The sequence below is a fragment of the Corvus hawaiiensis genome, chromosome 28, assembly GCF_020740725.1.
Source record: "Corvus hawaiiensis isolate bCorHaw1 chromosome 28, bCorHaw1.pri.cur, whole genome shotgun sequence".
In the NCBI taxonomy this organism is placed as follows: domain Eukaryota; kingdom Metazoa; phylum Chordata; class Aves; order Passeriformes; family Corvidae; genus Corvus; species Corvus hawaiiensis.
Window position 1 is genome coordinate 2,939,263 of NC_063240.1, and position 14,616 is coordinate 2,953,878.

Below are 14,616 nucleotides of genomic sequence, written 5' to 3' on the forward strand. Positions count from 1 at the left end.
TGCCTGCGCTGCGCCTCTCGCGCATGCGCCGATCAGCCTTCAGCCCTTGGCGCAGGCGCCCGGTGACCGATACGGGCAAGACGCTGGGACGGGACCCCAGCAAGGGAAATACTCCCTCCGTGACACCCGCAAATCCTCCGGAACACGTGCTCACGGTACAACCAGTCTCACTAACAGTATCTGCTTATGACCCGGAAAGCTTTTGGAACCAGATCAAAGCACTAACAAGTCTCAGAGGAGACTTCGAACTGGCAGACTGTATTCCTATGCCTGGGCATCCTTTTGCTCTGAACAATCAAATGAGTTCTGAGGGGGCAATGGGAGCGTTCCCTGTCATTAGAAGCGGAGGTCAGGGACCAAATCAATACGTTGAGTTTAATTGGCAAGTGCTTTCGGAACTGGGCAAAATAGCTACAAAGCATGGTTTGGCATCCCCAGCCGTAGCAAAGATGCTGTCGTTTTTAGCTGCACAAGATCTGACTCCCTTTGATGTGAAACTAATAACAAGATTGTTTTGCTCTCCAATTCAGTACTTAACATTTGAGTCTGTTTGGTGTCAATTTGCTGAAGCAATGACAATGAGCAATTTTAAATTATCTCCGTATGATCCTCGTTTCGGAGCAGGCGTGACTCAGCTGCTGGGATTCCCTCCTTTGGATAACCCACAGCTACACGCTCGTCTGCATCCTTCTATCTTAGCTCAGTCTCGTGATTTGGGTATGCAGGCTCTTACGAAGGTTGCATATATGTCCTCACCAACACAACGATACACCTCGATAAAGCAGGGTGCACATGAGCCGTATATGCAATTTTTGGATCGCCTGCAGGATGCCTTAGGCAAACAGATAGCGGATCCGACAGCAAGGGAGCAGATGTTCTTGCAGTTAGCAAAGGATAATGCGAATGGTGAGTGTTGGAAAGCCATAGATCTCTTGCCGAGTGACTCTCCTTCTTTGGAGGAGATTATACATGCTTGTTCCAAGGTAGGAAGTGCTCCCTACCATGTGGCCATGCTAGCAGACTCTCTTGCAGCTGCAGTGGAGGTACAGCATCATTGCTATAGCTGCGGACAACAAGGTCACACCAAAGCTCAGTGTCCCCACAAGAACCAATTATCAAGTGTGCCAAAAAACCCGAAAGGAACACCTGGGGTGGAACTTTGTACTAAGTGCGCAAAGCCAGGACGTTATACAGAGCACTGCAAATCTAAATTCCATGCGAATGGGCAGCCCCTCACACACCAGGGAAGCGGGAAGAAGAGCGCGAAAGGGAAGCACGCACTGACAGAAACAATTCCCAGGGGCCACACCCCATGCGAGCTTATGCAACCACCCCACCGGGTGGACAAGAGGAGCTGCTGGCATGGATGCTTCCACTGCCAGCACAGTCATCTTAGACTCGCAGCAGGTACACAAAGCCTCCCTAGCAGCGCATGGAGCCATGGGTCAGGGGCTCAGTGCGTTGCTAATAGGGAGCTCGAGTGTGACAGTGCAAGGTATCTTTGTACATCTGGGGGTTGTGGATGCTGATTACATGGGACAAATATATGCTATGGTGTCAACCCCCAGTCCTCCTGTTACCATACCTGCTCAGACTCGTACTGCTCAACTTGTGCCTTTTAAGTCTTGTGTCCCAAAACCAGATTCCAGACTACGAGGGGATCAAGGCTTCGGATCAACGGGGCTACCTCAAGTGTATTGGACTCAAAACATCTCTGACCAGAGAATGGTTTGTACTTTGGAAGTGCAAGGCATGGCTCCATCACATATAACCATCAAGGGATTGATAGACACAGGAGCCAATGTCACTGTCAAATCTGCCACTGCATGGCCTCCCTTGTGGCCTACAATGCCAGTGGGGTCTGCTGTTGCTGGCCTTGGGGGCTCTACACAAAGCTACTTGAGTACTAAACCTGTGTTGATCACAAACCCAGAAGGACAAATAGCCGCTGTCCGTCCCTACATCACTGCAGCACCCCTCAGTGTGTGGGGATGAGATGATCTGGCAGCCTGGGGGGTGAAAGTGGGGATGAATTTTTGACTGGGGCCACTGTGCAGAAGGGCATGAAGCACCCTACACCGCTGCTACGGTAGCTTACAGAACAACCTATCTGGGAAACCCAGTAGCCCCCACCAAAAGAAAAATGAGTTGCCCTTCATGAATTGGTCCAGGAACAATTAAAACAAGGGCGCATTGAACCTTCTATGAGCCCTTGGAATACACCTGTCTTTGTGATCAAAAAGAAATCAGGGAAATGGAGATTGCTCCATGACCTGCGTCAAATTAACGCAGTAATAGAGAGTGTGGGTGCTTTAAAGCCTGGAATGCCATCCCCCACAATGATACCTGCTAAGTGGGACATATTGATTGTTGATCTGAAGGATTGTTTTTTTACCATTCCACTGCATCCAAAAGATATTCCAAAATTTGCATTTACAGTGCCATCTGTTAATCATGCAAAACCCGTGGAACGATATCAATGGAAAGTGTTGCCACAAGGTATGAAAAAGAACCCAATCAATTGTCAATGGTATGTTGCACAAGCCTTGTCTGGTATTAGGGAACAGTTCCCTGGAGCCTGTTGCTATCACTATATGGACGATATACTGGTAGCAACTCCTACAAAAGATGAGCTGTTGCAAATCCAACCACATCTGCTCAAAGCACTGCAAAATTATCCTTGCAGATAGCTCCAGAAAAGGTGCAACGTCAGGCACCCTGGAGATATCTGGAAGTGAAAATACTTTTGTGCAGCCACAAAATCTTCAGTTTGAAAAATCAATCTGGACTTTGAATGATGCACAGAAACTTTTGGGTACCATAAATTGTCTGAGACCCTATTTGGAACTGACCACAGCACAATTATCCCCATTGTTTAACATCCTTAAAGGGAACCCAGAGTTAACTTCGACAAGGAAGTTAACCCCTGAAGCAGAACAAGCACTGGAAGAAGTGCAGCAAGTGATTTCAAAGCGTCAGGTCTACTGGGTGGACCTCACCATTGATATCCTTGTGTTTCTTGTCGCTCCAGATTTCCATCCTACAGGCATCATTGCACAGCGGGGTGATCAATGGCCTGATCCTTTGCACATTTTAGAATGGGTCTTTTTGCCTCACCAGCCTAAGAAAACAGCATCTACGCTGTTTGAGCTCATTGCCCAACTGATTATCAAGTGCCGGCAGAGGTGCCTGCAGTTGATGGCCAAAGATCCTGCAAAAATTGTAATTCCTATTCAGCAAGAATATTTTGAATGGAGTTCTGCAATTTGTGCTCCTTTGCAGAGTGCATTGCAAAACTTTTCTGGGCAGATTGCTTACCATTTGCCCAGCCACAAGTTATTACGATTGGCAAAATCAACCAGTTTGTCCTTGCGGCCAAAAAACAGCCGTGTACCGCTGCAAGGACCCACTGTCTTTACTGATGGATCAGGAAGAACAGGAAAGGCCTTACCTGGAAGGATGAGTCTGGGTGGCAGATGCTGGAAGGCCACGAGTCAGGCTCTGCCCAGCTTGTCGAATTAAGGGCTGTGACCATGGCATTCCAGCAATTCTCTCATGTACCATTGAATCTCGTTACTGATTCTGCTTATGTTGCAGATACTACACAGCGTCTTGATTGCTCTCTTTTGAAGGAAGTTAATAATGCTGTTCTTTTTTCACTGTTGAAAGCTTTGTGGTGTGCAATTCAGAACTGAGTCCCTCCCCATTATGTTCTACATATAAGGAGCCACACCAGTTTGCCAGGATTTATAGTGGAAGGTAATGCCAGAGCTGTTAATTGGCCAACCCTGCATGGAGGACGCCTCAACCTGACAAATTAGCACAAGCTAAAGCCTCGCATGATTTCTTTCACCAAGGCTCTCATGCCTTGCAGAAAGAATTTTCATTAACTTCTGCTGAGGCTCGTAATATTATCAGTTCTTGTCCTGATTGTCAAGGGTTCGCTGCGCCGTTACCGGCAGGTGTTAACCCCAGAGGTCTGCAAGCCTTGCAAATTGGGCAGGCAGATATTACCCATATTGCTGAATTCGGTCAATACAAATATGTACGTGTTTCTGTCGCTACCTTCTCCTCTGCCATGTGGGCGTCCATACATACAGGAGAGAAAAGTCGTGATGCTATCGCCCACTGGCAAATGGCTTTTGCTGTTTTGAGCGTGTCTTCCTCTGTAAAAACTGACAATGGTCCTGCCTACGTCTCACAGAAGATGCAGAGGTTTTTACAACAGTGGGGTGTAACCCATAAATTTGGTATTCCCCATTTTCCCACTGGTCAAGCTATTACTGAACGTGCTCATGGCTCTTTGAAGCGTGTTTTGGAAAAACAAAAAGGGGGAATGACTGGAGAATCCCCACAGAGCCGGTTGGCAAAAGCTTTATACACAATTAATTGTCTTACAGTGCCACCAAATTCTGATAATCCTGTTCTTTTGAATCATTCCTTCTCGTTGCAGTCTTCAGGCGAAACGCACCTGCCCTGAGCGAAAGTCTGGGTACGAGATTTGCTCACTAACGAGTGGGAAGGCCCATGGGACCTTGTCACGTATGCGGGTATGCTTGTGTTTCCACAGATACCGCTGTGCGGTGGGTACCTGTAAGGTGTGTTCGCCCGGATTTGCGACATTAAAAGCGCCAACAGGCAACCTTCAGAAGATGACAACGGTGTGGACCAACAAACCAACGGGCAACCTTCAGAAGATGATGATGGTGTGGATCATTTGGTGGATGGTCCTGACTCAAGCTGAGACAGAGCAAGGACTTACCATGTTACCCCTGATGCCAGAAAACAATGTGTGGGTGACCCTTGCCCACGCCTGTCGCTGCCTGCCCAGAAGTGCAGCCCGGCCCCGGGACTGCCCAGGCATGTCCGGACTTGTCCCTGCCATGTGCTCTGAATCCCCTTTGTTCCAAGCGCGGGTAAGACTTGAAAGTAGCACAGACTCCCCCGAAGCAGAGTCCGATTGGCTGGTTACCACGGGTCCACCCCCTGCTCTCCCCTTTCCCTTCCCCCGAATAAAGCAGCGATCCCAGCTGGCCCTGCCCCTCTTGCTCCTGCCTCTCGTTCTGCGAACAGACTCTCCCGTCTCTCCTGGGACAGGAGGAACAAAGAAAACAGGAATACAGGCACGGAGTCTGGGCTATATTTCTACTGTTTGCTTCTGCTTTGATGACAGCTTTACAGCTGTCACTTGTCGCGTATCGGAGCTGCCGAGCCGCTGGATTGCCCGTGCCATCTCTAGGCAGCCCGAGGCTTTCCAGAGCAGAGACCGGTAAATCTGCCAACTGAGCGAGCAGAGATTTTCGTCAGCACTGGGGTCACATCCCCTGGGGATGCTCAGAAAGAACAACCTCCCACTCCCAGGACTGGGGCTCCCACGCAGCCCCATCCCTGTGCCACCCCACAGACCCACCTGGAAGGTGACACGGTATTACTGGGGTCCCAGCCAGCCCCATGGCTCTCATGTGTGAGCACACAGACGCAGGGATGGCCCCAGTAATATTAAGCCGACGGCAAGGAGTTGAGAAGGGTCCTTGCGTAGAGTTCCACAGAAAGCAGATTATTGCTACAACTTGTGAAGGTTTCCAGAGGCAAATGACCCCGAACACGTGGCAGCTCAGGCTTAAGTACAGGGGTGTGGCCAACACCAGGAGCCGGCTGGGGAAGCAGAACTGGGGTACACTACCATAACAGAACATCCTGGGAGAGGCTCCTTTCCCTCACCATAACCGCTAAGTGTTTGGCACCAGAGACTGTCTTACCAAGAACTCGCTCTGTCTCTTGTACCACTGGTCAATCTGCCATCACAACTCCTCTTTTCTGTATTAATTAAAGAGGCCTCTCCCAGAGATCCCAGAACCAAACACCCCAAACAACCAATTATACATTAAACAACAAAACCAATCAGAAACACCCACAACCCATCATCCCAACAGGTCCTCAAATCCTTCAGGGGATTTTTTCTCTGGACACTGGTATGGATTTTCTCATGGAGGGGGTAGTCTTTGCCAGGGTCTCTTTTTGGCTGCAGTACAGTTCAAGCCTCTGCTGCCAGTGGTACCAAGAACATCTAGAGGGTGGTGGTGGGACAAATGCTGGGTTTCCTGATGGAGTATGGGTTGGCAGGTGTTTCTGCTAGAGTTTTAAACAGAGTTAAAAATTTGCAATTTTGGGGGGCGGCCTTCCATTCCCTCCCTCTTTACATTCCCCCTTCTTTATTAGCTAAGAAGCTAGGAACAAAAGGGGAATGGTAACAGGGGTATGGGAACATGTCAGTGCTGTAAGCTTATCCGGTCACAGCTCTGGTTGTGGGATGGCAGGTCAGTGTCTGCGGTGAAGATTTGCATTGTCTCCGTCTCCGGGCTGTGTTTCTTTGGTCCTTGGGTTGTTCTGCATCGGCTCCAGGCACGGCTGTGTCTTTGGGAGCAGTGTTTGCTGGGCCAGTGTAAGGCTTTATGTTCTTGCCTGGGAGCCACCTCAGGCCTGATGGTGTTGATATGCAGGCATACCCCTTCCCCCAGGTTATCAAAGGGAAAGGGCCCAGTATTTGTTGGCTTTCAGGATCTTTGATCAGCACCAGCGGCTTCTCATCCAGCTTAGCTCGGGCCTAATTGGAGAAGTGCCAGAATACAGGGGGGTTTGGCTCTGTGGATGAGCAGTTTAGGAAATTTATCGTGAAAAGGGCTTTACAGAGCCTCTCAATAGGAGAACTGATCTCTGTCCCTCCTTGCTGCTGATCTAGGACCCGCTTAATGGTGCCGTGGGCCCCTTCAACAATTGACTGTCCTGTAGGGGAGCTTGGTATGCCTGCGCCATGCTTCACCCCCCACTGACTGAAAAAATCCCTGAGTTTGTGGGAGGTGTAGGCAGGGCCATTGTCAGTTTTAATTTGTTCCGGGACACCTAAGGTGGCAAATGCCAGGAGAAAGTGCCTGGTGACATCTTTGGCCTTCTCTCCTGCATGAGCTGAAGCAAACACTGCTCCTGAAAATGTGTCAATGGACACGTGCATGTATTTCTGCCTGCCAAATGCCGGATAGTGGGTCACATCTGTCTGCCACAACTGGCGGCTGTTGAGTCCTCAGGGGTTAACCCTGGAGCCCAGTGATGGAACTCAGTGCTGCTGGCAGCTGGGGCATGTGGCCACTATGGCCCTCACCTGGTCGCGTGGTAGGTGGAAGATGTGCATGAGGGCTGGCACATTCTGATGGTAAAAGCCGTGGCTCCTCTTGGCCTGTGCAAAGATGTCAGGTACGTTAGCAGTCTGCACAGGCATGGCCAGGGCATCTGCTCTTCTACTGCCCTCTGCAATGGGTGTCGGTGTGTGACCTCACATGCATTATATGAAATGGTGGCTTTCGGTGGGAGAAGAGGTAAATTAAATTTGAAAGCAACCTGTGTAAATTTGGGTTTGACACCTCCTTTAGCAAGGAGTGTTCAGCCCTAGCAACTACACCGGTCACATATGCCGAATCAGTGACCAGATGAATTGGCTCTTCGAATCTCTCAAAAGCCCTGACAACAGCTGCTAGCTCTGCAATCTGCGGGAATCCTTGAACAATCGATGTCAGACTCCCACTTCTGCGTCTTTGAACCTTTCAAAGTCATAACAGAGTTCTGTGATGCCCCTGAGCCATCTGTGAAAATGGTCAGGGTCTTTAGGGGTGTTTGACTTTGGAGTGATTTTGGGGCCAAATGGAAAGCCAAATTAAACAGCTTATGACTGGGTTGGTGAATGGAAATTTGGCCATGTGTGGCTGCCAAGGGCCAAATGGAAAGCCAAATTAAACAGCTTATGACTAGGCTGGTGAATGGAAATTTGGCCATGTGTGGCTGCCAAGGGCCAAATGGAAAGCCAAATTAAACAGCTTATGACTAGGCTGGTGAATGGAAATTTGGCCATGTGTGGCTGTCAAGGGCAAACTGGAGGTGCTCATTGTTCTGGAAAAAATGGTCCAGAACCCCAGTGGTCAATGGGAGGTCAATGTGTGTGAAATCACACCCCACAAGGGTGCGGAGGTGCGCCCTGGCTTTTATAATGAGCTGAGCCATCAGCTCTTGACGTGTTGTAATGGTCTTAATAGGCTCATGGTGTAGGAAGACCCACTCGATGGTAAGGAGTGGATCTTTCTGTGCAGCGTCCCACTGAAAAATTAACGCACTGAACCTGGGTGACTCACCCAGGACAATGAGCTGGAACGGGAGAGTGGGGTCAGTCCTATGTGTCTGCCAGGAAGATAACACTTCCTGGACGTTCGTCCAGGAATTCCTGGCCTCATGAGTGATGGCACGGGGTGAGTCAAGGTCATCGCTGCCTCGGAGGAGATAGAAGAGCGGTGCGAGGTCCGCTGTCGTGATCCTCAGCAGTGGACGCAGGCAGCTGATGGACCCGCAGAGCTGGTGGAGGTCGCGGAGGGTCTCTGGGTTATCTTTGACGGTGAGATGTTGGGGTACGACGGTCCACTCGCCAATTCAGGGTCCCAGGTAGGTCCAAGGGCAGGTTCACTGGATCGTGTCTTCACGGATTTCAAATCCGGTGTCTTCAATAGCCTTTATTGTCTTAGTTAGGACAGTGTCTAAATAGGACTGATCTCAGGAACAAACTAGTATATCATCCATGTAGTGCAGGATGATGGCATCTGGAAAAGTCTTTCTGATGGGTGAGAGGATGTGGGCCGCGTACCACTGGCAGATGGAAGGTGAGTTTTTCATTCCCTGAGGGAGGACTCGCCAGTGGTACCTTTTCAGAGGGGCCTGCCTGTTTCAGAATGGGACTGAGAAGGCAAACCAGGGTGCATCTCAAGGATGAAGGGGGATATTAAAAAAGCAGTCTTTGATATTGTTGGGGTTTCAGGAACTCTCCTGGTTTTTTTTTCTGTTAAAGGAATTTTCCCCATACGTGTTGCTAGGGGGACAAACTTCTGAGTACTTCAGAAAAACAAAAGAGCTAGCCATTGCAGTGGGGTGCATCTGGCTGCTCTTTTGTTTCACCTGGGTGTGTGGACAGTTCAGTCCCCAGCGTTTGGGTGGAGAAGGAAGCTGCTTTCTTCAGCTGCTTTTCCTTCTGCCAGAGAAACCCTGGGATCCCAAGCCCACCTTCCCTGCCCCGCTGGGAGCTGGGCCGTGGCCGCCCTGCCCCTGCCGTTGTTTCGAGCCTTCGCTGCGTTGTAGCCCTGCTCACCCTGCCTGCCCAGACCTCCGGGGGGTTCCCACCGCAGTTTGGATACATCTCGTCTGCCACCCGGGATTTGTGCTCGTCCCTGCCGTTCCAGCCTGCTGTTCCCGAGGGTCTGGCCGGACACCGGGATCGGCTGCCCAGGGTTTGTGAAGCCTTTGCTCCATCCCTTCCCGGGATCCCGGGGCACCGGTGCCGCGTGCTCCCCGAGCTCGCTCCGGAGCGCCCCCTGCAGCCGCGGGGGAACCATCGCACCTGCCCTGCTCACCGGGAGCCGCCAGCGCCCCTGCCGGCTGCGAGCGGAACTGCACCCGAGGGGAAAGGGCCCGACAGCCGAGAAGGCTGGCACTGGGTTTGTGATTGTTCGCTGTTACTGCCAGAGTTATTGCTGTTTGTTTGACTGGTTATACACATAGAGATATATAACAGTAAAGAACTGTTATTCCTATTTCCCACATCTTTGCCTAAAAGCCCCTTGATTTAAAAATTATAATAACTCAGAGGGAAGGGGGGTCGCATCTGCCATTCCAAGGGAGACTTCTGCCTTCCTTAGCAGAATCCTGTCTTTCAAACCAAGACATAGAGCAGGGCATGTGCCCAGGGCAGGGAGCAGGAGGGGGCTCAGGGCTCACCACAGTAGGTGTAGATGGAATTGGCCTCCAGGAAGCGCCGGCAGAGCGAGTGCAGCACGGCTGGCTCGTGCACGTCGCTCAGGGCCACTGGGTCATTGGCACCCGAGAGGCAGTCGGGGTTGCAGAGAGAAGGCAGCTGGAGCTTGATGGGGTGGGCCAGTGCCTGCAGGGATGGTGATGGAGCAGAAGGAGGGCTGAACAGAGACAGGTGGCCCCACAAAAGCAGGATGGGGCTGTGGGAGCAGCACAGCCAGAGGGCTTCCGTCTACAGGCCACACTTGGGCTGGTGGTCACCAGGAATCCCTCCCCAGCCAGCCTCAGCTGAGCTGGAGGCCTTTTGCGAAGCCAGGGAGGAGCAGGAGTGAGGAGCAGCTCCCCAGGCGGCCAGGGGACAAGGGGCACCACACACGCTGCAGGCTCTGGGCACCTGCTCAGGTACCAGGTGGGCCATGTCCAGTCAGTGTGTGAGCCCCCCAGGCCTGCTGAGTAGCCCAGGCTAGTTTGGGATGCAGAGTGAGCCATCTCCCACTCCTGGGGATTCCTGACTCTGTGGAGAGCACAGGAAGGACCCACAGGACTGCACAGCTCCACCCTTACGGAGCCATCTTCCAGGCAGAGGTGGAGAACGGCGTCTCCTTCCCTGTAGCCGCTGGTTATTTCTGCCGCCCTCCAGACTTCCAGGGGCTTGGAGATCCACACCCGGGCACCCTGTGGGACACAGAGGGGAGAGGGATCTGCAGAGAGCCACGGCCACGAGCCAGGAAAGCATCTGGCCACCAGCCTTGGAGCCAAGTGCCACAGCCCTTCCCACAGCTCTCACCTGGGACAGGCAGCCCAGGGGCAGGGCAAGCCACGGGACCCAGCACCCGGGTGTGTCCCCCCAGCTCCTGAAGGACTTCACACTTCCCTCACACCTGGAACAATCCTCTCTGGAGCCACCCCACAGGGAGCAGGATCCCACACTCAGCACAAACAAAGCAGCACAAAACCACAGGGGAAGAGAGGTGAAAACTGGCCCAAAAAAACCTCCAAACCCTGGTACAGACACCCGGTCAGCTGGCAAGAGGGTGAGCACCTGGCCCCAAGCTGGCAAGGGATGACCTGAGCTCTGGGGACAGGGAACCTGCTCCTGCCGCCCCTGTTCCTGGCAGAGGTGCCCACGATCCCACCCTGGGCATCCCTGAGAGCGCTGTCCAAACGCTCCTGCAGCTCTGGCAGCCTCGGGGCCGGGCCCATTCCCTGGGGAGCCTGGGCAGTGCCCAGCAGCCTCGGGGAGAAGAACCTTTCCCTGAGCTCCATGCCCAGCCCTGACCCAGCTCCAGCCGTTCCCTGGGCTCCTGTCCCTGTCCAGAGCAGAGCTCAGCCCCTGAAGAACCGCCCCTCTTTGCTGGTTTTGCAAATTCAGGGATTGCAAATTTGGCTGCAGCAAACATTTCCAGGTCCTCAGCGCCATCCCCAAGCACTGAGTAGGCCGGGAAGGGAGAAGGAAGGGCTGAACTTTGGGTTCATGTCCAAGAAATCCCCACAGAATCCCAGAATAGTTTGGGCTGAAAGGCACCTTAAAAACCATCCCATTCTGCTCCCTGCCATGGGCAAGGCCACCTCCCACTATCCCAGGGTGCTCCAAGTCCTGTCCAACCTGGCCTTGGACATTTCAGGGACAGGACATGAGGATCCCACTCACTCTGTGAGGATGGATGGGGAAGAGATTCCAGCACCGCCCAGCCCCAGGCTCATGCTGTACACACCGGGAGGAAGGGCCGTGTTTTGGGGCTGTCCCGTGGCTGTGGCGATCATGTGTGACACAGCAGCACGAGGAAAGAGCCAAGGCCCATCCTGCTGCCAGCCCACGGTCCTTGATGCTGCTGGAGCAGCTCCCAGGGCAGAGGATGGGGCCGGGGGCAGGGGATGAGCAGCAGGGTGAGTGGGGCCAGCAGCAGCACAGCTGGGTGCCCAGGTGACACCAAACCCTGTCATCACCTGTGGCCACCAGGCTGAGCACCAGCACAGAGGTGACCCAGGGGACACCCAAGCCACCACAGCCCCTACGGCTGCAGGGTGTGGAGCCCCTCAGGTCAGCACTGAGCCCCCTAGACCCGCGGGAAGGGGGTGAAGCCCCCCCAGCTCCCTTCACAGCCCCGCGGGTGGGACCCCCGGGCCCCTGGTACAGGTCCCTCGCAGCCATGGGGTCCCCCGTAGCCAGAGCACGACCCTCGCCCCCGCCACTGCCGCTGCCAGTCCTCCTCCTGCCCCGCCTGCAGCCCTTTATGGCCGTTAATTGCCGCTAATTGGAGGCGGCGGGGATTATGTTCCCCGCCCCTCTTTACCCCCCGTTCTGTCCCCCAGCCCCTCCCCAGGCCAGAGGAACTCCTGGGGGTGCTGGGGCTGGTCCCCCCCTGCTGCAGCACCCCGAGACCCCTCCCAGCTCCGGTACCTCTATTCGGGACAAGCCAAGGGTCCCCATTAGAGGCACCCCAAGACCCCACTTGGGGCATCCAAAGAAGCCTCATAAGGCACCCCCGACACGGGACACCCCAAACTCTCACTCTCCTCCCACCTGGGATGCCCCAAGAGCCCCTCGAGGGCAGCCAACGCCTCTCCTGGTTAGGATACCCCAAAACTGTCCTCACTCAAGGGCACCTAGGGCCCCTCCAGGTCCCTCACACAAGGCACCCCAAGGACCCCCACGCCACCGCAGCCCCACAGCAGAGCCCCCACTCTCCTCATTACAGGGACCCCAGTAATGATGGAAACCAGTGGCTATTGCACTGGTGGTGCTCTGACACCTCTGGGTGTCCCCACTGCCCACAGGTGCCACTGCCTGGGCCCCCACTGCCCATGGGTGCTGCTCTCCAGGGGTGCCCCTGTCTGTAGCTCCCCGTTTTCCACAGCCCCCAACTGCTCGCGTGTCCCCACAGCCCTGGATCCCTGCTGTTCCCGCTCGCCTGAGTGGCCTGACCAGCCCTGCAGGGGCAGAATGAAACCCTGGTGACCGGGTGCCACACGGAGAGTGGGTGCAGCTGGGCACAGAGCGACAACGGGGTGCCCAAGTGAGGTGAAGGATGATGAGCATGGAGAAGGGTTTGGGTTGGGAGGGACCTCAAAGCCCATCCAGTGCCACCCCTGCCATGGGCAGGGACACCTCCCACTGTCCCAGGCTGCTCCAAGCCCCAATGTCCAGCCTGGCCTTGGGCACTGCCAGGGATCCAGGGGCAGCCCCAGCTGCTCTGGGCACCCTGGGCCAGGGCCTGCCCACCCTTCCAGGGAACAATTCCTTCCCAAGATCCCATCCATCCCTGCCCTCTGGCACTGGGAAGCCATTCCCTGGGTCCTGGCCCTCCATGCCTTGTCCCCAGTCCCTCTGCAGCTCTCCTGGAGCCCCTTTAGGCCCTGCAAGGGGCTCGGAGCTCTCCCTGGAGCCTTCTCCTCTCCAGGTGAGCACCCGCAGCTCTCCCAGCCTGGCTCCAGAGCAGAGGGGCTCCAGCCCTTGGGGCATCTCCGTGGCCTCCTCTGGAGTGGCTCCAGCAGCTCCCCGTGCTCCTGATGTTGTTCCCCAGGGCTGGGGCAGCTCTGCAGGTGGGGTCTCAGCTGAGCGGGGCGGAGGGGCAGAATGCCCCCTCCCTTGCTGCCCACGCTGGGGCTCAGCCCAGGGCACCAATGGATTTTGGGACAGGGACCTGTCCAGCAGCACCACAGTGGCTGGAACAGGAGCTTTTCTGTGGGGACAAGGAGAAGGGCAGACCCAGAGCAGGGTCACCCAGCCTGGGCAGGGACAGATCCACCTGTGGGAGGTGGCAGATGTCCCCGTTGGTTCCTGCTCCGGCCCCCAGGCTGGCACCTGTTCTTCTCCCTGGGCCCAAGGACATGGGAACGGGCACCAAGAGGCTCCAGGCAGGGAGACACCGTGGGTAGCACAAGAATTCATATATAGTAAAAAGTCTTTATTAAGAAGGCTTTGAAGTCAAAAAATAAAACTCTTGATACAATTTTCATAACCGTCAAGTCAGCTCAGCAAATATATAATCAGTACTTTAGCCATGTAAGGTTAAAGGTCCGTTATTTTCTTTTTAAAATAAAATATATTTTAGTTTTTAAAATTTATTCAATAAAGTACATATTTTCCTATAAATTCCCTACATATACATAAAGAGGTAAAAAATAAAAAAAAAAGAAAAAAAAAAAGAAAACAAAACAAAAAAAAACCAAAACAAAAAAATAAAACCCCCAAACCAACCACAAAATAAAATGGAGATAGAAATCTGTCTGGTTTTTGTGACGTGGTGTGTTAACTGTGCCCCCTCCATCTTGTCCTCCTGACCTCACATCACACATTTTTGGGCAGTTTTCACATTGGCAAAATACAAGATAGACCTGCATTACAAAAAAAAAAAAAAAAAATATATATATATATATTTATAGAACCACTGAGAATCATCCAAAAAAATAACTACATACAAAAAGAACCACAAAAAAAAAATTATTACAATAATAATAGAATGATTTTAAAAAAATAAAAGACAACCCTTGCGTGTCCTAAAATAAAAAGTGCAACCGGACCTTTTCTTTCTGGTTATTTCAGTTTGCAAACAGAATACTGGTATTTGGGAAGGACTGGTGGAGAACAGCCGGGCTCCCTCCCCAGCCCCACAGCCAGGTGAAGAGTTAAAGCTATTCTGTAAACATCGGAGTTTCCTCCTTGCAGAATTCACGCCCCTCTTTCCTCATCCTCATCCTCGTCTTCTTCTTCGGCCCCTTCGCCCCCACCCTCCCGACCCCCCGGATTCGGCCTCCCCCCGCCCCCGCCGTGCCCTC

The 14,616-nt window shown here is 53.2% G+C and overlaps 1 protein-coding gene across 5 annotated transcripts; it reads left to right on the forward strand.

Moving 5' to 3' along the window:
- The first annotated feature begins 46 nt into the window (after window positions 1-46).
- LOC125318006 lies at window positions 47-5,286 on the forward strand. 5 transcript variants are annotated; one of them, XM_048288340.1, is made up of 4 exons: window positions 47-1,728; window positions 2,440-2,499; window positions 3,670-3,759; window positions 4,571-5,286. In XM_048288340.1, the coding sequence occupies exons 2-4, from the start codon at window positions 2,480-2,482 to the stop codon at window positions 5,271-5,273; spliced, it is 813 nt and encodes a 270-aa protein (XP_048144297.1). In that variant the 5' UTR covers window positions 47-1,728; window positions 2,440-2,479; the 3' UTR covers window positions 5,274-5,286. The 5 variants fall into 5 exon arrangements, with proteins under 5 accessions (XP_048144297.1, XP_048144298.1, XP_048144299.1 ...); XM_048288341.1 differs by having other exon boundaries at window positions 47-155; window positions 1,624-2,499; XM_048288342.1 differs by having other exon boundaries at window positions 47-155; window positions 1,643-2,499.
- Window positions 5,287-14,616: the final 9,330 nt, after the last annotated feature.

Excerpts from the sequence above, each read along its gene's own strand:
- LOC125318006 (XM_048288340.1), top strand. The coding sequence starts at position 2,480 with ATGGAAAGTGTTGCCACAAG. Across the intron at positions 2,500-3,669 it reads ATGGAAAGTGTTGCCACAAG|CTTTGTGGTGTGCAATTCAG; the intron begins GTATGAAAAAGA and ends CACTGTTGAAAG. Across the intron at positions 3,760-4,570 it reads GCCAGGATTTATAGTGGAAG|ATACCGCTGTGCGGTGGGTA; the intron begins GTAATGCCAGAG and ends GTGTTTCCACAG.